This window comes from Aphelocoma coerulescens, chromosome 5 (genome assembly GCF_041296385.1).
Source record: "Aphelocoma coerulescens isolate FSJ_1873_10779 chromosome 5, UR_Acoe_1.0, whole genome shotgun sequence".
NCBI classification, from domain to species: domain Eukaryota; kingdom Metazoa; phylum Chordata; class Aves; order Passeriformes; family Corvidae; genus Aphelocoma; species Aphelocoma coerulescens.
The window spans coordinates 30,662,541-30,685,705 of NC_091019.1; the positions used below are offsets into that span (position 1 = coordinate 30,662,541).

At 38.4% G+C, this 23,165-nt stretch overlaps 1 protein-coding gene across 3 annotated transcripts; it reads left to right on the plus strand.

Moving 5' to 3' along the window:
- The first annotated feature begins 184 nt into the window (after positions 1–184).
- Positions 185–21,297, plus strand: SNAP23 (synaptosome associated protein 23). 3 transcript variants are annotated; one of them, XM_069017442.1, is made up of 9 exons: positions 8,108–8,193; positions 9,022–9,093; positions 9,562–9,667; positions 10,258–10,299; positions 11,582–11,630; positions 12,155–12,272; positions 15,695–15,847; positions 16,403–16,547; positions 18,897–21,297. In XM_069017442.1, the coding sequence occupies exons 3-9, from the start codon at positions 9,611–9,613 to the stop codon at positions 18,960–18,962; spliced, it is 630 nt and encodes a 209-aa protein (XP_068873543.1). In that variant the 5' UTR covers positions 8,108–8,193; positions 9,022–9,093; positions 9,562–9,610; the 3' UTR covers positions 18,963–21,297. The 3 variants fall into 3 exon arrangements, with proteins under 3 accessions (XP_068873542.1, XP_068873544.1, XP_068873543.1); XM_069017441.1 differs by lacking the exons at positions 8,108–8,193; positions 9,022–9,093 and adding an exon at positions 185–292; XM_069017443.1 differs by lacking the exon at positions 9,022–9,093 and having other exon boundaries at positions 8,098–8,193.
- The last annotated feature ends 1,868 nt before the right edge of the window (positions 21,298–23,165 follow it).

The window sequence follows — 23,165 nt, forward strand, 5'->3', positions numbered from 1 at the left end:
CTCACGCACTATCTGCCCTAAGGGGGAGGGGAGTCGGCGCACCAGCCCTCCTTTGGCCCCACGCTGGGCGTACACAGGCCGGCTTTCCCGCCCTCTGCCGTGTGAGGGCACCGGGGGCGGCGCCTCTCCACCGCCATATTGGGAGTGGCGGCTGAGCGGGGCGGGGCCGGCCCGCGCTTCCGGGGGCGGTGGTGACGCGCGCGGGCCGCCGCTGGGCAGCGGGGACGGGCGGGACATGAGCGCTTAAAGGGGTGGCCCGGCCCGGCGTGAGGGAGCGGCGGCGGCGGTGCCGGTAGGTGTGCGCCGGGTTGGGCTTTGTCAGCTTGCAGCGCCCCGGGCGGGGCGGCAGGCTGGCTGATCCGGTCCGTGTCGTCCTCGCTGCCGCGTAGCGCCCTGTGCGGGGCGGGCTGGGGCTGCCGGGGGCCCTCCGTGGGGCGAGGCGGGCCTGGCGCAGTCTGGCCGCGCTGGCCCTGCGGTTGCCGCCCTGTATCAGCTGCGCGGGATAATGGGGCGGTCTGGGCCCGGGTTCTCCGAGTCCCCGCCTCAGCTGTGAGCTGCGCCCGCCCCCCGTGTGCGGGGAGGCCTCGTGGGCTCGCCCCTCCCGGGGGCGGCAGTGCCATGTCCAGGTGGCTTTTCTTTGGTGAGAGCCCGTGAATTGCGCTGTTAGTAGAATTCAGGGGAAAACCCACCTCTTGTTGCGTCTTCTTAAACTTATGTATTCTGTCCTGCTGCCTTTAAGCTAATCTGTAAGACTAAGAAATAATGTAATAATAAGCATCGAAGTACTTTTTGTGCTTCTCTCACTTGTATGTTTCGATGCCTTTGGTGTCCTTCTGGGAAGCTACTGCCGAGTCAGCTTTATTTTTCGCGTTTTTCTCTTTCACTCAATGTGAAGTCAGCACGTGACTTGACACTCTTAAGTAAACCATCTAAAGGAACTTCGGAAATTTATTTGTGCAACCTCTCTGACTATTTGCCTAACTCTTTTTTTGTTCCCTTAAAAAGGGCACTAGATCCCCAGTGTTTAGAACTAAGGGTGTTACTTTACTTTCTCTTCATAAACAAACCTGATTCTGTGCTGTAGAGGGAACAACTATGTAGGAAGGTGTTTAGGGACAAAGGAGAAGCCTGTTGTGATGTCAATTACTTGATTGATTGATTGATTGATTTGAGTACTTTATTGCTTACTGGCAGTCTAGTAGCCAGTCTGTGTGCCTGACTTCCTCTGCTCTGCAGTTTTTGAAGTAGGTTATTATATTATTTTATTATATATATATATTATATAGCACAGTTTGTGTTATTAGGAGAAATGGAATCTGTTACTGTCCATAAGTGGATCAAAGTTTGACTGTGAATTTGTATTGGCCAGTATCTGGTTTGGAGGAGGTTTCATGAGGCTTTTTCAGGGACAGAAATGAGTTGTTGAGATGAGTGTAGAACTGAACACACAGCACAGAGGAGGTGGCATTGGTGGCCTATTCTTTGTGCTATCGCCTCTGTGCAGTGCGTTCAGGAAGCTGATAAGAGAAAGCAGGAAGCATGCAGAGTAGTGTCTTGGTCGTGGGCCCTGGCCTCTTCCTCCAGGGTCACAAATGCTTTATTAATTTATCTTGTAGACATAATCATCTGGAGGAGTACATTCTGGTGCTGATACCTTGTGGCACCCTGCATTAGCTGGGCTGAATTTCAGCTACCTAGCAATTAGGATAGCTGTTTGTGTTAAAGAAGGGTTTTAAAAAACCAACTTTTCTGTATTAGTGATATGAAGAATTCGAGAGAACAAAAAACCCTCCATCCCTAACCACAAAGCTGTCTAATAAACTGTCTAATTGTGACCTTTGCAAGCATGCACAGAAAATTAATAATTAACATTCACATATCTAAGAATATTGTTTAATGAATTGTTCCATCTTTAGGGAAGGGAACAGATCCCTTTACAAGAGAAGGAACTGAGAGCATCCACAATCACCTGAGGCTGTACCAATTCACTGACAGCTAAAAACACAGCTCATGAGATACTGGCTTTCAGTCAGTTGCTGCAACAGCAGGGTTGTATCATTATCTAGTTCCTATCTTTGTGGTAAGAAGGCATAGGCTGTATTTCTCAATCATCCTTGCAAATGTACTGGATAGCTATTCCCCCCCCCTTCGCCTCCCCCCCAGTTTACAGGTTATCAGTGAAGGAGGAAGAGAAGTTTGTGGTATTGATTAAAAGCATAACTTCACAGCAAAAGGGGTAGGTGCAAATAGAGGACCTTCAGATGCTGAGTAAGGAATTAGTTTAATATGTAGAAAATGTGATGGATATATGACAAATTTCTGAAAGGCATTCAGCCTGTCAGAGGCACAGAACTGCTGCTTGTCAGCCAGAGATGCAGGACAAAAATCTTATTCAGGGTGGGTTTGTGAAAGTGCCAGCAATTAAAACAATTTATTGGTCTGGTGCAAGGAGACCTGTCTGGCTTTAGAAAACTCATCACTTTTGTCAGCCTTTCCATGTCCAGATGTGGACAGTGTAATTGGAATTGAACAACCACTTTATGAGGCCTTGTGGCACCCTGCAGTTAATTTAAATTCATAAAGATCAGTAAGGGTTTTGAGTGCTTTGGACAGCACAGCCTTAATGTGCTGTGACTGTTATAAAGCAAGGAATTAAGTTTTCTTTTTTCCTAGAGATAGTAAGCATTAGAATTGCTTCTCAGCTAAGTGCTGAAGAAAAGCATATTCAAATCATGTGACTTGCCTACTATAGTTTCATTACCATGGAAGTGTCTTACAAATCTCTGAAGATTATTGGTATTGAAAAAAACCTTGAAAATACCTTGCAAAGTCACTGTTGTAATGGCTTTTGAAACTTGTTTACATTGGAAACTGAATGTGTTGGTATAAATAGCTGGCTTCCAGTTGGCAAGTAATTCTAAATAAAAATGAAAACACTTGCAAGAAGAACCCTTAGTGGTGCAGTGGAGTGTCTTAGGCCAATGAGATAGACAACAAAGAAAGATTTCATGTTCATTTTTTACAGTGTGCTCTGGGAAGGTGTGTGGCAAAGATGATTATATTGTTGCTGGCTGCATACAACAGTACTTTGATCTTGAGGGTCTTTCTATTCAAGTGCTTTATTACCTCCCCCCCTGCCCCTGCCAAAGTTTTAATGTGCCTCTTATCGGGAAACCCAGCCAGTGAACTGCTGTTGGATGAAGTGATACTTCCTTAGCTTTCTGATCACAAGCAGATATTTCAACCTGAGGGCATGTACATGGAGACAGTAGATCACTGTGGGTATTACTAACACTGAATTTGCTCCTATCTCACTGTGAAAGTTCTGGCTTGGCAGATCTTAGCTCTCAGTTCAATAGCTGGGGTTGGGACAGAACTCCATGCTTGTGACTGATTCACCTCAAATGTGGCAATGTGAGCAGTGCTTTTCCAAAGCAAAAACTTGCACTGTACTCTTTCTGGATCACCCTATTGCTAATACAGACATAGCCATAGCTCACATCAGTCTGTGTCACCTTCCAGTTTTTCCAAATTAGACAAAGAACCCACTAAAATGCTTCAGCTGCTCTATTAACAAAATTAAGATCACTAAGCCAGTGATGCTTTGCATGGATCTGGCACCATGCTAAAATCAGCCCAAAAGTGCTTGTTGTGTCCCTCATTATTTTGCAAGAAACATCTTGAGTTTTTAAACAGTTGTGTAAAATCACCTTTGCTTTGTCTTTTTCTCAGTCCTCTCCAGCCTAACAACTTCACATAGGAGAGTGAATTGAAAGGTTTCTAGGGTTTTTGAAGCCATGACTAAATGGGTAGTAAGTGCAAAAAAGGCTGTGCAGATGTAAGTTTGTTTCCTCTTGTTCAGGAGATAGAAGTAATTTAAGCCTAATCCATCCTCAACTGCCTTGGGCAGCAATGTCATAGTTATGATACATGTTATAGTGGTGAACTTACAGGATGGCTTAGCTCAGCATGAAGTCTTGTGAAGAGATCTAAAGCTTTAGGTTGGAATTGGAATTTCAAAGAACTTTCTGTCCTGCGCCATCTCCAAAATAAAGCATGGCAGTAAAAATCAGGTTCTTATGATTTGCAGGCCATGCGTTTATTTCCTGGCTGCTCTGGGTTCTCAATGAATCTTTCTTTTTATAAGGCAGTGATAGTTAAGATAGTGAATGTGTTGTAGTCTGCTTCCTAGTAGAAAAGTTTAATGAGCCCAGTTACTTCAAGAAGATATTTTTTTGTAGCAGATTTGGTTTTGTATACTCTGTAGGTATCAGGCCTTCCTGTGAAAGGGGCAGAAGGGGAGTTGTGCTGAAATGTGTTTAACTGGGCAAATAACTGCAGAAAACTGATAACAAAAAGTAAATACAGCTGACATCACATCCTTCCGTAAAGGAGCATTGCTTTGTATTTAGGCACATTAAATTCTTGTTTAAAACTTGCCAATCTAGAAAGAAAATTAAACAAAAATAGCAGAATATTGTTATAATTATGAAATATCTTTTTAGACTGTTGTCTTTTTTTACTTTGGTTATTTTGGGGTTAGGATTTTTTAAATGGTAGGAGAGGGAAACCAAAGAAAATAGACATTGAGCATCAATATTAAAACAAATGCTTGCCTTAGCAAGTGTTATCATAACAAAAATACACGTCAGGTACATTTTAGCCATATCAAGTTTTTTCTCTCTGTATATTTTGTCTTTACTGAGTAGTCTTAAAGTCTTGGGTATAAAATAGTTTTGTCATATGCCATTAACATAAGAGCTGGATATCTCAAAGCATGCTTTATGATTCCTGGGCAGAAAGATGGGGAAACAAGTATCCTTTCTTTATGTATGTATACTGTGTTCTGTTGGAATAGCTGGGTTATTTCAATCCAAGTGGCCTCATCTTGGGTGTTAAATTTTCTTTAGAGGTGTCTTGCATGAAAGGCACCTGGTATGTTCAGCTATTCCAATTAGGCCTGCAACTATCAAGTATGTATTTACATCTTTGGAAACAGCCTATTTTGGAAATGTTTTGTTTGTTTTAAATTACTGTTGTGTGCTTTTTTTAATGTTTTAAACTGCTGTGTGGTGAGAAGTCTTTATTGCCTAGGGAATGTCTTTTTCTGTTCTGCCTTATGACACTAATTGCCTCTGCAGAGCTACTGTGCAGGTTGTGTCTTTGCTTACAAAAGCAATGCTGCAAAGTAACAGAAATAAAACTACGGGTTTTTTTAGTCTAATGTATTTGGCTTGGATATTCAACTTTAAACAGACATTATAATCAAACTAATTCAAAGAGTATGCTTTCTTATGGCTGTCTTAAGAAGGAGATCTTAACATGTCTTGTTTTACATACTCTAGTGGCAATGTCTGAAAAGTGAAGGTGGGTAAGCTTACTGGGAAGTCTAGAGAAAAAAAGAAAGGTTCTGTCACTTTTTAGTGATGTAAGACCTCAAGAAATAATCTGAAAAGTTCAGCAAATAGCTGAACCCTTTATGATAAAAGGTTGTCAGAACCTTTCTCTTAACCAAATGTTTTGAATGGTGTTACTTAGCTTACTCACGCATGGGTCATTTATCCTAGCAATTACGAGACATCACTTTAAATTATGGTTTCATCTCACAAGAGGCAAAACACTCCAGGTGTCCAAATATGAGTATCAGAAGATAAGCACATGCATACCTCAGCTTTGAAGAATCCTCAAAGTAACTTTTTTTTCCCCTCTGTGTCTGTTGTGTTGGAAGGGTTTTTCCTCCACATCTTGAAGCTGGATTTCTTCATTGTTAGGTCAATTTATAAACAGTTTCAAGACCAAATACTGTTGATTTAGGGCGAAAGTAGGTGGAATGCTGTGTGTTTCTGTAGAACTTCTTGCTGGCTGGCAGTGGAGCTATTCAAGAAGATACGAGCAAGCTAGGAGAACACAAAGCCTGTCTGTCAGCTGTTGGAACTGGTTTGCTGATGACACCAAGCTGGGCGGAGTGGCTGAGATTTCAGAGGGCTGTGTTGCTCTTCAGAAGGACCTTGACAGGTTGGGGAGATGGGCAGGGAAGAACTGTCTGAAATCCAGCAAAGGCAAATGCAGGGTCCTGCACCTGGGGAAGAATAACCCCAGGCACCAGCACAGGCTGAGGGCCTACCTGCTGGAGAGCAGCTCTGCTGGAGGGACCTGCAGGTCCTGGTGGACAACAAGCTGTCCCTGAGCCAGCAGTGTCCATGTGGCCAAGAAGGCCAATGGTGTCCTGGGGTGCATTAGGAAGAGCATTGCCAGCAGGTCCAGGGAGGTGATTCTGCTCTACTCAGCCCTGGTGAGGAGGCCACATCTGGAGTGCTGTGTCCCATTCTGAGCTCCTCAGTACAAGAGAGACATGGAGCTCCTGGAGTGGGTCCAGTGGAGTGCAGTGAGGATGAATGGCCAATTGGAGGATCTCTTTTGTGAGGAAAGACTGAGGGAGCTGGGCCTGTTCAGCCTTGAAAAGAGACAACTGAGAGGGGACTCATCAATGTCTATCAGTATCTGAAGGGGGGTGTCAGAGGATGGAGCCAGGCTCTGCTCAGTTGTGCCAAGCAACAGGACAAGAGGCAACGGGCAGAAACTGATGCACAGGAAGTTCCACCTGAACATGGAGAAAGCTTCTTTACTGTTCCAGGGGCCATGCACTGGAACAGGTTGCCCAGAGAGGTTGTGGAGTCTCCCTCACTGGGGATAGTCCAGAGCCATCTGGATGCAATCCCGTGTGCTCTGGAATGACCCTGCTTGAGCAGAGAGGTTGGACCAAATGACCCACTGTGGTCCCCTCCAGCCTGACCTATTCTGAGATTTGGTGGCAAATACTTGTGTTTTCAAGCCATTGTCTGATGTCAGATGTAACCAGATGCTTTCTGGTTTAGTATGTTACTGCTGACTTACTTGTATCAAAAGTGGATTGTACGTTCCTTTGTCAGCTAACATGAATAGGACAAAGTGGAGGGGGAATAGTTTGATAGCTAATACTACATGAAGTAGTTCTTCACGTGATCGCTGTGTCTCTTCATGTAATTACTATCATATTTCACATGGCATTGTCTTTCATAGGATTTTATTAATAAAAGCACAGTTGTAAAGTCCATGATTAATTTAGTAGAGTATATGTGAGCTTCAGTCCTGAAGTTAATTTATGACAGACCAAAGTTAATTCATAACTTCATGAAGTTACCTTCCAAACTGCATCACCTAGTATTCCTAGTTTGGGAGTTGTCACCTTTCTTCTCCTTTTTAAAGTCTCACTACTGGTTTGTTTTTCAACGGTTTCTCCATGAACTTGTAGTTCTAGTAGCACAGGACAGTATTCTGGCAGTATTGAATAAAACACAAAACTCAGTTTTTGATGAAAAGTATATATGCTTTCTTCAGGTTTTGGATGCCTCCTTGACATGAAGGTAGTAGTATAATGTATTTGCAAGCAATTGTTCAAATATGAGTCTTATTACCCTTTAAAGACTTCTTTTATAAACAAATCTTTCTTATGTATGTTTACAAATACTGTTGTCGTGCTCTCACCTCAAAAGCCAAAGAAGCTGTTGTGTTGTGTATCGTTGGCTGCAATATGGCTCTCGGGTAATTCAAACACAGCTTCTAAGCTAGGGTTACATTGTACAAGCTTGCAGTTGTGCTTATGCTGGTATGTGAAATTCTGGATAGTCTAAACCCACAGCTGCAAGGGGAAGCAGAACACTGAGCTAATGAAAAAGAAATCTCCAGGTTGCTCTGGGAATACAGCTGCATTTCCAGCCTTGTTCTGCAATTACAATGCGACTCTTGAGAAGTTGTTATAGGGCGGGGATGTGATATTCATTTTGACGTCCAAGATGAGATGCATTTTATGGCTCACAGCTTCAACAGTACTTGAATGGTGGTACTCAAAGCAGGGAAAGGCTGCCAAGCATGCAACAATTGCAGTAATTGAGATACTGCTTGTTTGATACGACTGAATATATAATTGAATTTTCATAGAATTTCTGAATATTGAGTGCAAGATCTTCATCCAAAGAACCAGCTTGATGTCATTTTCCTTTGCTTAATCTAATTCAGTGAAAATAGGTACTTTCCTCCCTATCCCAGGTTTACTGGTCCTTAGCTGTGCAAATCAGCTTGAAGGGCATTCCCAAATTCAAAGCTGGAACTGCCTGAAATAAACCTCATGAACGCCTTAAGCCTGTGAATGAAAAGGTATTTCTCTGATTATACACTGAAATTGGACTACTGCAAACAGTTATTTAGAGGCCTTGTGTGAGAATATTTTTTTTATAATAGCAAAAACTAACTTGCATTGACATCTACTTTAGAAAAATCTCCTAGAGCCACAGTCTCAGGTTATGCTAGGTGCTGAAGATCAAACCTGCTGAAATATTCTTTAAATCCTGAAGTACTTCAGCTGTAAGGGATTTAGGTGTCTTGATTTCAGTTCACCATCAGAATTATGCACACTTCCTGTGAAGAGCTGTGGGGTAACAGCTGGGAAAATCTGCATAAATTTATCCTCCTAGGAGCAATTACTTATGTTATATATTCTAAAATACTGATCTTGTAGGGGGAAATGGATCAAGTCAAGCAGGATGCTTGGAACTATATTCATTAGTAACATGAACTTAATTGCAAGCTACTCATGTGAAAGGTCAAGGATTAGTTTAAAGTTAAGGGGGAAAATTCTTTGGGGAAGAGTATCCTCTTATGTCTCAGCTTATGTGCTATCTCATTAAATTCTTGTATAGCCTGTGAGCTCTGTTTTTCCATTGCTAGGAGTGCTGCCTTTAATACCATTCCTCCATCAAAAATGCAGATTCTTAGCTCTGAAAAACCTGTCCCTGATAGGTTATTTATGGGATTGATGTGATTGCTTTTTCATCTTATATCTTTAGGCAAAATATGTATTCTGTTTATAGCAAAAGGTAAATCATGGCGTGTTGGGACTTCAGTTATGACCCTATGTTTATTATGAGAAAGGTAGATGAGAAACCCTTTGCTGCAGTTGCAACATACCAGTTAAAACCTTTGCAGGTTCTTTTGCATTTGAGGAATTCACCATGCAATAACAACAACCATTTCTAGAGTGTTACTGGATCATTTTAGGTAATGTTTTGTCTGAGAATATGTTTCCCCTTTTTCTGACTATTGAAATTCTGCAATGGAAATGGAAAGAACAGTTAAAGTTTATGCTAGTAACTTAAATGTCTTAATGGATTTATTTCTAGATTACTGGGCAAACCAATGTGTTTTTCCAGCATGGAGAAGCTTGTTATTTTAAGACCTTATTTCCTGTTTTTTACCTAACTAACAATAGAATTTAAAAAAAAATGTTTAGGAAGCTAAATCTTGGAAAGAAAACTGCTTCATATACTGATTGTTCCTATATTTCTTTCAGCTCCTCAGTTAGGTCATCTCAGCTGAATAATTATTTTAGTGTCTTCTAGTCCTAATGAGATGTTTTACTGAGCAGAATTAAATGTATAGGCTCTCATTCTTTGAAGTATCTTCTAGTTTCAACTCAAAATACTGATGAAAGGATAATTGTGATGCTTACTTGGTATCTTATTACAGGGGGAAGGTTCTCTTTAACGTGATTACTTACAAGTAGTTCTTCCTCATCATGGATGAGCTATCACCTGAAGAAATTCAGCTGAGGGCCAACCAGGTCACTGATGAGGTAACTATTATAGGAAGACATCCGGGATTACAGTACTTGTCTGAAAAGATTAGAATATCTTCTAAAAATAAGGACAGACCAGGGTAGTGATTCTGCAAGGTTATAGCTGAATGTTTTAAATTTTCACTTTACTTGGTAAATACTGGAGTGAAGACTACTCCTAAAAATAAGAATGAATTTTGACTTCTGAATTTGAAAGTCACTTACTTAACTGAGTGACTTAAGTGAGTGACTTAACTGGGTGACTGATCACCCAGTCTTGATTACTGATATGATGGCGTTTGGGTACCTACAGCATTGTTAATCATATTGATATACTTCATGGCCTTCTTATTTAACTAAAATTCATTTGAATATGTCATCTTTTATAATGACTTTCCAATGGGATAAGAAAAATAATAGCAAGGACTAAAACCCAAGAAAAACTAATGTGCTGCCACTATGAGCATGTTGTAGCATGTATTAAATATAGACAAGGTGATGAACCTTTGAATACTATTGCCTTGCTACAGTGAAGTGGCAAAGAAGACTTTCAGGCACTGATGTGTATATAACTAATTCATGCACTCATTTTAAAATTCTTTTTCTAGTCTTTGGAAAGCACAAGGAGGATTCTTGGCTTGGCCATTGAGGTAAGGAAAAGCTTTTGAATTCTTTGGATTAAGCATAAAAAGCAGCATGTTAACTGTCACGAAGTGATTTTAAACAGTTTTTTGTCTTTCTCAAGACACATATACTTCATTAAAAGTTGCTGCTTTTAATTCACTAGTAGCATTAGAATGACATAACCTTCATGATTTTCACATTATATCACATTACAGAAGAATCAATATCCTTTTTACCTCTTAAGCAAAAGGGTCTAATCTCCAAATGCTACAGATTAGTTGTAAAAAGTCTTCTGATAGTCTGTTATGTCTTTGGCTGCCGCATAATTTGCTATTCATAACATCTTTCATTTGTCTTTTAGCTTAGTTTGTCTGTGAACAGTGTGGGAATGTTTTGCTATGAGGACCGTAGGGCTCAGATGGGGTAGTAGGGTAGGACTACTCTTGGTTCTAAACAAGTAATTCTACATACACCTTCTTACAGTCTGTTAATTGGCTTTAACTGTAGTTGGGGCTGATAATGAAACTCCTGACACCCTTTTACATGACTTGAAACAAATCTGTATTTTGGGTATATCAAAGTGAAGTTGTATGAGGAATGTACTCCTCTACACAGTTACGGCTTGCTGAAGATGCTGCTGTTATCAGTGAGGCATTTGAATCACCACAGCCTGATGAATACCTCTCACACACAGATGTTAAGTACATGTCATGAGCCAACATAATTTCTCTTGGTATTGTAGTTTGATGATTCATTCTATGCTGCCAGTTTACAGTAAAGCATGGGTGCAACTTGCACGCTAGATCCAAGACTCTGAGCCAGCAAAGAGCTCTGCTGTAGTATATTCCTCACTGCTGAATTCTTAGGAATGGTTTTGCAGGCTTTGTTTTTCTTTCTTTTATTCTGGCTTCCAGGACTAAAGGCCTTGTCGGCCCTCTTGAAGGATGTAGGGATGAATGAACCAGTATCACTTCTCAAAATGAAGCACAGCTAGGTTTACTTTTCTAGCTAGACATTATCACAGTTCAGTCTGAGTATTACAATAAATTTTATTATCTTGTCATAATGTAAAAAAACCCCTCACAAAAACACCATAAAAACCCCACTAATTGAGATAGTGTAACAGGTGAGATGCTTATCAGCCTAACATAGGTTATAATTTGAGACTTATAATAGCTTTACTACAGAGGTTATTTCAAGCACAGTGTCTTATTGTAAACTTGGTTGGATTATCAAATTTAATATGCAGACCTTCCAATTTTGCACTGCAATCTTGTTTTATATCTGCAACTAAATTTCCTTCTGCAGTCCCAGGATGTTGGCATCAAAACTATTACCATGCTGGATGAACAAGGAGGTAAGTTCTTCCCTAACACTAAAAATTGATATTAGAATGTAATCAGTGTAAGAAAAGGATTATCATACAAGGGTTGTTGCTGAAACTAAAGGCTTATTATTAAAGACTATTCAGGTGAAAATGAGATTTCATAGATGGTTATTCCTGTGTGTTTGTAGTATTGAAAAGAGGTTTTAAAGTAGTTGAGAGGTAATGATAGTTACAATGTAATACAGCTCTGCTACAGAAGCTGTTTCTTTCCACCATCACATGAATGTAACTATCTGCATTTATTCTAAAAGTAGCAACAGAAATGCTGCTCTAAGAATAGGGAAAATATTTGCAATGCAGTGAACAAAACCTCTCACTGAATATCTTTCTTAAAAATTAAAAAAAAATCCTAGAAGGCAGGAAAGAAAAAGGTCACTAGTCTTGATATAAAGATAGAACTGAAATTTTTTCCTGCTTTAAAGAAATACTGATTCTCCCTCCCCCCCCACCTTCCCTCAAGCCATGTTTATTCAGGTTACTTGTTTCCCTTCTAGAACAACTAAATCGTATAGAAGAAGGCATGGACCAGATAAATAAGGACATGAGAGAAGCTGAGAAGACACTGACAGAGCTCAACAAGTGTTGTGGGCTCTGTGTCTGTCCTTGTAACAGGTTAGTTATATTGGTACTTGGGTCTGGAGTTCTAGAATATTCCCAATAGCTACTATACCAGGAGACATTCACTAATAAAAGAGCTAATTAATAAACACTGAATCTCTAACAAAGTTGATTGTTTTGTTTTATAGAGCTGCATCCTTTTAAAATTGTATGAGAGTAACTGAAGCCTACTTGTATCTAACCATACATTGTGCCCCTTTTACCGTAAATATAGCTGCTATATAACATCCTGCACAATTGTGCCCTAATCTCCTTAAAGCTTCTATTTAGTAGAAAACTATCAATGTCCATGCAGATGAGACCAAATTGGACTGCAAATAGCTATATGTAAATGCCTGTCTGTTAGAAATTTGATTCCAAAAATAATTTTTTTGCAACAGTGCTTTGTACTAATTTAAAGCAAGACAATTTATGTTTTGGAGAAGGAAATTAATATTGGTTCTCTAAGCATTTGAAAAAATGCATGGTTTAGGGAGGGTGAGACTAGGACAGAGCAGACACTGGTATTAAAGCTATAATCTTTTTACTAGTGACTACATAAATTCTTGCAGACCTGCTTTACAGTACCTTTATAACATCAGTGTTAAGGCTGCCATATCTAAGTCAGTTAAGTAATCTAATATTTAGTATGGCATTTGATTTGTACTCTTAAACATGTAAACAGACTGAACAATGATCAGAATTATTTTTGATGGTGTCCTAGCTTTACCTTTAAGCAATAAATTACCAAATTGTGTGAATTGGATGTGATCATAGCCCTTCCAAATGAAGGAGACATAAATTGAGTATGGTGACTGAAGTGATTAGTGTGCGTGTTTGTTGGTGTTTGCTCTTTAGCATGAGCAAAAATAGCATTCAGTGAAGAAGTAGGAGAACTTCAGGTAAAAATTCCTTGGAGTGGCTGAGTCTACTTCACCAACAGAATAGTACTTTTGAGTATCATTTAGGAAAGATATGAATGTGACTTCTAAGGCTGAAAATCTTAGTGCTTTAGTGCCTTGAAAATGCAGATGTCCTGACCTCTGGATAGGTGTGCTTACTGGTTTATATTAGTTGGATCAAGCCGGTGGACTTTGAGCATTTTGACACACTCAGTCTTTATTTTCTGTAGTTGATAGTCTTATTTCACTGAAGCTAAGCAGCTTATTGACACTGAGCATGCTCAGAATTTATGAACTCTTGTGGCACTCCAAGTACACAGATAATGAGAACAGAAATAGTTGTGTACCAAACTGGACAGTAATGTACAGGAAAAAAATGGGTAAGTAGAGGGCAGCAAAGAAGAGTGAGTGTCTTTCATATATCTACTGCTACACCAACCTTTTTGTCAATGTCAGGTTTGTCAACCAGTTACCTCCACAGCTTTTCATAATTTTCATAAAAGTGTAATGCTAAATAAACTAAATCAGAACACTTGCTGAATTATTGGGTTTTTTTTATTTCTCCTAGGCTTAGATTATTTATAAAAGCTTTGTGAAAACACAAAATACTGGCAGTTCTGTAATGCAATCTATGTATTAATAACAATTTACCTTTTTGTTGATCTTTACTACTCTTTCTTCTCCATTCTCTCCTAACACTGATGCTTGCTTTCTAAAAATGAAGACTAGGATAAGAAGCTGTATTCACTTAAACTGGTGAAAGTGGATTTTAGGACAAGGTCAGTGTTAGTAGTGCAGATGCATATTTAACCAGCTATCTGAAGTGATGTTTCTATTGCATTTGTGCTTGCATGTGCATGATGTCTGTCTGCATGCGGTTCTCCTTGTGACTGTGATGTTTTGTAATACTGATGTGAATAGAAAATGTCCATTACTACAGAGGGGATTATTAGCTGTGGAAATGGTGAAACAACTGCTTGAGCCCTTGCTGGTTTGACAGGTTGTGTAAATCACCTTAGTTTTGCAGAAATAAAATTTGAGAAATGTGAATGTATAGAAATTTGAAAAACAGGTCTTGAAAACAGGTGGTGAGAAGTTTTTTTCCAAACTGTGCTTACTTTGAACAATAATTTTGTTTCTAGCTGTCTACTTCACACGTGCAACTACTCTTCAGGTCACTTGGTTTTTGTTAATAAAGTCCTCACAGTTACTTCTGGCACCTAAGACTTTGCTTCTCCAGAAGCAAATCATGCAAAGATCTCTTGCTGTTATGGCTTTAGTATAAATGATATTAAAATATCATACTCAATCTAGCTGCAGTAAATCTAAAGAGCTTTTTAAGCCTGTGTATGTACAAGGAGCTAGAATTGACTAGTTTGAGTTTCTTTAGGATTTGTTGGGTGCAACATTTCCATTATGAACTGAGAAATTTTTCTATTTTTTCCCCTTGATATATTCATTCTAGATTACTTTTTGTAGCATCTGACCTATGAGACATAATTTCCCATACTGAATACATAAACAGCAGTAGAATGAGGGGGAATATTTTTTCATCCAGTAAATTTCACAACTCTTCAAACGTATAACATCTGGGTTACTGAAAGGCACTATATCTCTAGAAATTCACTGCCTGTGATTGCAGAGTTAGATGTACTGAAAGACACTACAGATTTCCCTTCACAGGTGTTTAAAGAAGCAGAAAAATGGCAGTGTCTGGATTGTCTAGCTTAAACGTGAAAATGCCACAAAACAAGGTGAACATGAGAATATTCTCAAAATAGGTTCTTTAGGACTCATGAGAACAGACCCCAGTTTAGATAAGTTTATTTTGTTAGGTTGTCTTCCCCTCTTGCTTTTGTGGCTCTGTGATTCTTGAGATTGCTTTGTGTGATGCTTTATTTTTTTTTTTCTTCTATGAATTACATGGTAAAGGTGTAATGGTAAGTTGGTTTGTTGATTTAATGGAGTTAGTACAATTGAATTGCAGAATGAAAGAGCTATTTAAACATTATTAATATTATTTCATAATCAAAGTTAACATGAGAAACAATAACTTTTTCTATTGCCAAGTAATTTTTTAATGTTTGATAGAAAAAGTCACAATTAATGGTTTTCTTGCATAGTATAGGTATTTGAGGGAGTTTCTGCATTCATCTTCATTTCTTCCTGAAAGATAACTAATCTTGACTCTAGATTAATTCCTGTTGTAAGTACAACTCTATTTTATGACAGGGTAAGCTTTCCTGTTACTGTCATAAGCTTCTGTCTTCTGGTGAAGTGCTGCTTTAAGGAAATTACTGTTCTTATATTAAAGCTTAAGACCAAAGTTATCACTGTCCTGAAAGTAACTCAGTTGTGTTTGTACTATCAAGATACAAGAAATTGTATTATATAGACAAAGCTTTATCTGTACAGAATTTAATCTCTTTTGGGCACAAGACAAATGTTCCTGAAAATTCTAGATTAATACTGAATTTCAGTCAGGAAGCCATATTTCTGATGTAGTGGTTAAGATTTTTTATTTTTATGGAGTAGGACAAAGAACTTTGAGGCCAGCAAAGCATACAGAACAACCTGGGGAGATGGAACGGAGAACTCAGCAGATCATGTAATATCCATGCAACCAAGAAGTATAAATCGGCAGCAGCCTCAGACTTCTGGAGGACCAAGTGGTGGATATATTACAAGGTTTGCCTGTTCATATTCCTCCATCTCAAAGGCACAAATCCTATTACAAGTTGTCAGCTTCTTTCAGATGCATTTTAGGTGAAGTTGCTAAATAGTAAATTTTTTATTATTGTTTGAAGGAATTGTTACTTCTTGGAGAGGAGATCGCAGACACCTACACTTTCAGTATTGTAGTGCTCATCTTACATTTCTGTTTTTTTTACATAATGGTGGTATTGTCAGTCTGTTTCTGGATGTGAGAACGATAGAGCTTAGAAGTCAGTTATTGAGGGGACTGTTAAAAATATTACTGTCATAAAGTATATTTGAGAGAAACTCATGTCTTAAACTTCTGGTAACTATATTAATTTTTAAGGCTATTTTTGTAGTAGTGGCTAGCTTAGCACTCTTTTTTTGGTGGATGCTTGCTTGGAATACAGGAAATCATAAAAGGGGAAAAGCATACCTTGGTTTTAATATACTGTGCAACAAACAAACAAGTTCTATTAGAGTAAATCTGGGCTAGATAAAAGCAAATTCTTGATTCTTGAAACATTGTCTTAATTATTTGAACAGGATAACCAATGATGCCAGAGAAGATGAAATGGATGAAAATCTTGCTCAAGTTGGAAACATTCTTGGGAATTTGAAAAATATGGCTTTGGATATGGGCAATGAGATTGATGCCCAGAATAAGCAAATAGACCGGATAAATGTAAAGGTAAGCATCAAAGCTGTTCTCTGCCTTCAGTTCAGAGGTTGTAACTGAGAGGTTATTAGGAATGTGCTCACTGTCCTATCTGTATTTACAGCAAATATGTGGTAAGATTATACCATCCTCTAGGTTGCAGTGGTTTGAAGAGATATACCTGGAGATATATATATATATATATAGGGTACATATCTTAAAATTCAAATGCTTGAGTGTCAGGAAACCTAAATACACAGCACAGATTAGATTCTTGTGGATGAATTAATACTGGGGCTGGGGAGACTTTGGAATTTGTAGGTAGACAGGGAGTTTGTAGGTGCACAGGGAAATGGTCTGCCCTCATCTGCACATGAAGTTAGTAATAGTAACTTTCTTTTTTAATATAATTTTATTACTTAAGTGTTAGCTTCTCCAACCAGATTAAGCATATATAAATGTTTTGGGGAGGTTTCTTTCAAAGGGTGCTTAATGAGAATATTAAGCCTATTTTAGAAATGCCCATATTCTGAAATGAGTAGAAGTTATTTTATAGGCATCCTGGTTGAGAAAGGAAGCAAAAGCTTTAAGGAATAGTGTATATTAAAGATTTCAAAATGTAGAAGTGAACACGGATTACTGTGAAATTATAGTATTAAGACAAAATGGGAATTTTAAAATCTCATTGAAATGTGCAGTAGAGTTAAAAGCAAAAGGAACAGAATTCCTCTAGTTTGACAAAAGTGCTGGTTGTACCTGTGTCAGCATCTCAGTTTTGTCTAGTAATTAAGGGATTGTGGTATTGGTAAGGCAAATCAACATGATTATATGAAAGGATGCCTTCACTGTTCCCTGAAACTGCACATCTGATTACCATGTTTAAAAAGTCAGACAGTTTAAAGTACACTAGAAAATTTCTTGGAATTTAAAATGAGGTGTGAAATTCTTACAACTTATAAAGCAGAGTGAAAACTGCCTGGTCAAACATACTGCAAGTGGGAATTATTGTTTTTAGCAATAGTGTTTCTAGTAGATTCAAGCATCTGTTTTGGCCTGATTCTGTTTTGGTTTAGTGATTTGTATAAATCTTGCTGACCAAGTCTTACTATTAAAATACAGTGTATACAAGTTAGAATTGCTTTACAGAACAGAATAAAAATTAAAGTGCAATTCCTGGTTTTGAGACTGGCAACTTGTCTCAGATATTTAAATTAATCCTTTTATGCTGATAGCTTCTTAAATGTAGGGAAGAGTATGGAAACCAAACCAAATGTCTGTAAATCTTCAAACAACAGTATCATGTAAAGAAATGAAGAGCAGTATTAAGCTTACCTTCAGAATAGAATTGATACTTACATTTTTTTAAAGATTCTGACTCACCTGGGAAATAGACTAGACTGGGTGACTTTTGGTAGTGTTATGCAGGACTCCTAGTCTGAATAAACCCATAATGAAGCTTACGTTACTGGCATTTTCTCAGAAGAAGATCTAGTAACTAGATTAGTGCTTTGAAAGTGGTGTTAACAGATTAGAGTCTCCCTTTTCTATAGTAGATTCTTGTCCTGCCCTTCCCCTTGACTCAAAAGGCAGGAAGGAGGGAACAGGAAGGGAAGGACTTGAACTGCAAATGTCCTCTGCCCAGCCCATTGCAATACAAAGGTGTGAAATGGCTAATACTTAACACAGGTTGAGTTTCTTAGGAGTTCTGCTCATGGTAAGGGCAGAAGCTAGTTTAGTGCTTATTACACTTCCTGCACATTCCCCACAGCACACTGCTTAATTAGGGACTTACTTATAAACTCCTTATCATACCTCTCAGTAAAACTATATTTTGACACTTGTTCAACCTAGATGCTGTGACCTCACTTTTGATGCTTTATTATAGTAAATTAAACAATAATAAAATCTAAAGCTTGTTCCTACAAATACCATATTGTTACAATACTAGGACATTGGAGGGGGTGTGAATGAAAACTAGGGATTTGCACTAAGCAGAATAAATCTGACTTCATGCCCATAGGCCCAGTTTTGACTATTACTTCAGAGCAACCTTGTTGCTCTGTAGAGGTCCTTAAGATATCTAAACACTGGGAGAGAATTTTTATTCATTTGTTTTGTTAACATGCTTCCTGACCAGCTGAGGCAAGCTGGTGCTTTTCAAAAGAAGCTAAAGAGTAAAATCTACTTCTCCTGGTTGTTTCTGTCAAAATAGACAGCATATGCTGGCTAGGGAAAAAAAAACCTACTTCCAGCATACAGAAGCTGCTCCCCTTCTCTCTACCACAATGATGATACCTTGCAATTCAGAAGTTCATGTCAGTTTGAATTTTTAAATTGTTCTGCATCAAGTCTGCAAATGACCTATGAATTTCTCTCTTTCAGGCCGATACAAACAGGGAACGCATTGAGCAAGCCAACATCAGAGCCAAGAAACTAATTGAAAATTAAAGCCTGCTGTCATTGTTCAATTACAGCCTCTCCAGCTGCAAGCCACCATATTCATGGATCTGTGAAACTTCCATTCTGAAATAAGAGGGGCTGGGAAAAATGAAGCAGTACCCCTTCTGTAGGGATTAGTTTTCTTTTATTGCTTCATGTAAACATGGCCTTGACTCCAAGAAAGCAGCCAACTTCTTTCTACTCATCTGCCTTCACTTTCTTTACACTGCTCAGGGCTACAAATGTTAGGGCTTTGAGAATCTTCTTGCATGTTTTATTGCTCTTCCCAGTTTTTTTTTATTATTTTTTTAAGTTTCATTTTCCTGCACCGAAAATTCAGTCCTTTATTGAAGTTGAACAAGCAGGGTAACCTGAATTCACAGTTGTGGAAAGTTGGAGAGGGCACTTTGCACTGTTTGAAATACCTCATAAGTTGAGTGTCTTCACTAAACTAGGGACTAGGTGAACATTGTCTGATTTGTATCTCTAGCATCTAACCATAGTTTTACAATCCAAACCACATGATTGGTTTGGAGTTGAATTTGTGGATCACAGAATTGAAGAGGCCCATTACTTACAACTTGTGGGTTGAGGGCTTTAAAACACTTCCTAAGCACATGAACTGTAAGGTAATGGTAACCAGAGGGATATACAGGTTTCCATTTCTTTACTGTAAATTGACATTGGTTTGGAGGCCATGACTAATCATGCTGCATTGTTCTGATAATATTTGTTGTGTATATATATATGTATGTGATCTAAACCCCATGCACACATGAGTAGAAGAAAATAAAACCATCTCTCCAAAGTATTAATTTGATGGAAAATCTTACACCCCTCATCTAAAAGTTAACTTTTAAATATTTGAATGATGCATCTGAACTGGAAGAAACTGAGCAGAAAAGCATGCTGTTTGCTTGCATCCCGTATCTTATTCTCTTTTGGCCAGTTTTCACTGGAGTTCAGGTTATGCCTTTCTCCAGTGCAAAATAATGATTGAGATCTGGTGCAGTTTGCTCTCAGCAGTGACTTTGAGGGTACTTCTTAAACCTACCAAACCCAGAGAAGCTTATTGTGAAACTTCTTTGTCACAAGTCTGGAGGAAGCAGTAGCTATTTATGTATGCTAGTTCTAAATAAACTAGTTCTAAATAGATTCCTGACTGGTTTATTATTGCAGACTTTGGGACTGGCAATTGGAAATATTACATGTCCAACTTGCTTGCAAATAAAATATTCTTACTCTGTTGCAGAATAGAGGAGTTTCTGACCAGGTGAGGTAAAGTACTCTCCTGTGAATAAAAATATTTTGGTTTTACTGTAATATAAAAAGATTTTCTTGAAATCTTGATAATAATTAAATTGCAAGTGACTTAGATATTTTTAAGTCCACCCAGCAATATATTATGCCTGTTTTAAAGTTGAAAACGATGCTTTGGACTAACCTGTGATACTCAGTGTTGGATGGCAAAAATCTTCAAACCAAATTGATTGGAGGAATAATTAAAACTATTAGCATTATGGGGTGCTTTTTTGAAGGGCAGCCCACAACTACCCTGTAGGCACTAATACTGAATCCGAGTCAGAGATGACACTAATCCACTGAAATGCAAGACAGTGTTTGTTAAGTGTTTTCTTTTTAGTAGAAATCCAGTCAGCACTACCAGTATATTTTCAGTTGACTCCCAGGACAACTTGATATTTAAAGAAAAAAACCAAAACCAACAACAAACCACACGCACAAAAACCCCCAACAGCCCACCAAACAAAAACCCAACCAAACAAAAAAACACAAACAACTGACCAAAGGATGGGGCAGCTGCATGTAAAAATAGGCCAGTGGCAGTTTGCCTTATGTGAGTAAGGTAAAGTCATTTTTAGGGGACTAGATATTTGAGTAGTGTGAGTTGGCTCCTGTCTAGCTTCCGGTAATTGTTAGAATGCTAATGAATTTCAAAAGTTCACTAGCTACCTGATCAGTAAATGAAGATTATGTGCTTAAAAACACAAGTAGCAAAGAAGTACTTTTAAGAACATTGCATAGTAAACTTCAAACAGCCACCTGCATAGGGATTTTGTATGCCCTTTTTTCCTTCTTAAAAACTTAGATTAACTTGAGGAATATTTGCTGCTAATTGTGAAAGCAAAGCATATGTTATTTAATTATGATTGTCTCCTGGAACAGAAGACTGAAGTGATTACCTTACTCTGCTTACACAGTGCAAGCCTGCTCTGTAGCATTTGGACATTGCAAACATTGGAATTTTCTTCTCCCTCGCCATTGCAAGTCCTTGTTCTTAACTTGCCTGAGCTCTAACAATAAATGAGCATGTTGGCTGATAGAATGCTGTGATTGGTATATCAAAATTGTAATACTGCAATGAATGTGACACAAGGAAATAATTTCTGAGACTCTACAGTATTATCGGAGTATCAATACTTTTCTGATGCAGCAAGAGCCAAATCTGTGAGGGAGTTGGTGCCTTTTATGTTAGTCAAAAACAGTTTGCTTCTTTCATGTCTTACTGTTGTCTGTAGAATAGATGCTTAATTTCCATATCTATGGTATGAAATCAACACTTGTACATCTTTGTATGTCTGAATGCTATTAAGAATGAAGGTTTACAGTTTCTGCTTTTGATTGTTAAACTATATATTGTGCACAAAAAATACATACTTTTATAATGGAATGTGTTTTAAAACTATTTTCTCTTAGAAATGTCTTTGTTTAGTTTCCTGTCCTTGAAAAACTTGGCAGAACTAGTTGCTACTCTGCAACTAGGAAGTTCCTCTTCTATTTTTATTTCACAGAAATCTCAATGCTAAGAAAAGAATGGGTGTGGCTGGGAGGAGAGGAATATTTTGGTCTTTAACACTCTAGTTTTGATCCCTGCAAATCAACATCTCCTAAATTCAGTCTATGAACTGTGTCCATCTCTTCTTTGAAAGACCATGACATACGGAGGAGTATACTTCAGGATGATAAAGGAACAAAGTAAAAAAACTTTCTAGTTAAGTATTGGTAACAGATGCCGCAAATAACAAGTCCAGTAGATGAAATGTAGTGATTTAACCTACTGCCAGTGCAATTTCATTTGTGAGGCAATTTAAATTGTATTTTCTCTCATACTAGAGCCTCAGATTCCCAGACCACTCTTAAGAGGTATGGGGGGAAATAGAGACTTTTGTTGACTTGCAACAGTTCTGAGCTGCAAGAGACTACCATACCTGGGCAGAGCTTAGAAGTACTTCTAATATACTATATATCTACTCTATCTATATAACTAGGAAAAGAAACTAGGGACAGCCTGCTTACGTAACTATTATGAGGAGGCAGCACATGTTCCATGGGTATGCTTAAAGGACAATAATTGGTAAATTCAAGCTATTCTACTCCTTGATGAAAGACAGACTTTTAGCACAGCACTAACTGTACTGTGAACTGCAGCACATGCTACTTGCAGAACTCACCTCTGTGAAGGCTATATGGTGAAACAACTCACTGTTTACACCACACAATAACCTGCAGTTGCTAATTCACTTTTGCTGCACTTGAAGCAAAGCAGTGTCTAAATGCTAGTTGAATAGATGGATGAAATGTGTGTCTTACTGCAATGGAAAATTGGAGAGCAAGTGATATAGGTCTGAAACAAAATACATAATGGTTTATATTGTTAACTAGGGTAATGTTCTACCTCAGTAAATCAAAAATTAAAAAGCTGCAAGCATGATTGTGCATGGAAATAAAATTGGTTTATAGCTTCACTTGTAGGGTGGGGGTGATGAGAAGGGAAAACAGGAAGTCCCAATATAAAGCCATCAATAGGTTACATAGAGTGCTGAAATATCTAGAACAGCATTCTACTCTGTGACTTAACTCACGGCAATGAATGTAACTAAAACAGGTAAGGGCATCAGTAAGTTATTTTTTCCTTGAAACAGAAATCAGTCTTCCTCTGTTCTGGAACAAGTTTAATTAATTAGGACTAACTTGATTCCAATCAGTATTTTACATGGTGCTTTCTCCATTTTGCTCTACAAAAGCTTTGATAGCTGTCATAACTCCAAGGCAGCAAAGGAGCCTAACACTGAGCAACTGAGAGGTTTCTAAATGTACTAATGATCACAAAAAAGAAATATTGACTTAATTAAATACTTCCCACAGTAGTAAGATTTTTTTTATAGCAATGCTAACTCCGTAAATTTCAACGGT

What these genes read in the sequence shown, in the direction of transcription:
- SNAP23 (XM_069017441.1), top strand. Translation starts at nt 9,611, where the DNA reads ATGGATGAGCTATCACCTGAAGAAATTCAGCTGAGGGCCAACCAGGTC. An exon ending in TGTGTCTGTCCTTGTAACAG is followed by an intron (nt 12,273 to 15,694) that starts GTTAGTTATATT and finishes TTTATGGAGTAG; the next exon opens with GACAAAGAACTTTGAGGCCA. An exon ending in TAGACCGGATAAATGTAAAG is followed by an intron (nt 16,548 to 18,896) that starts GTAAGCATCAAA and finishes TCTCTCTTTCAG; the next exon opens with GCCGATACAAACAGGGAACG.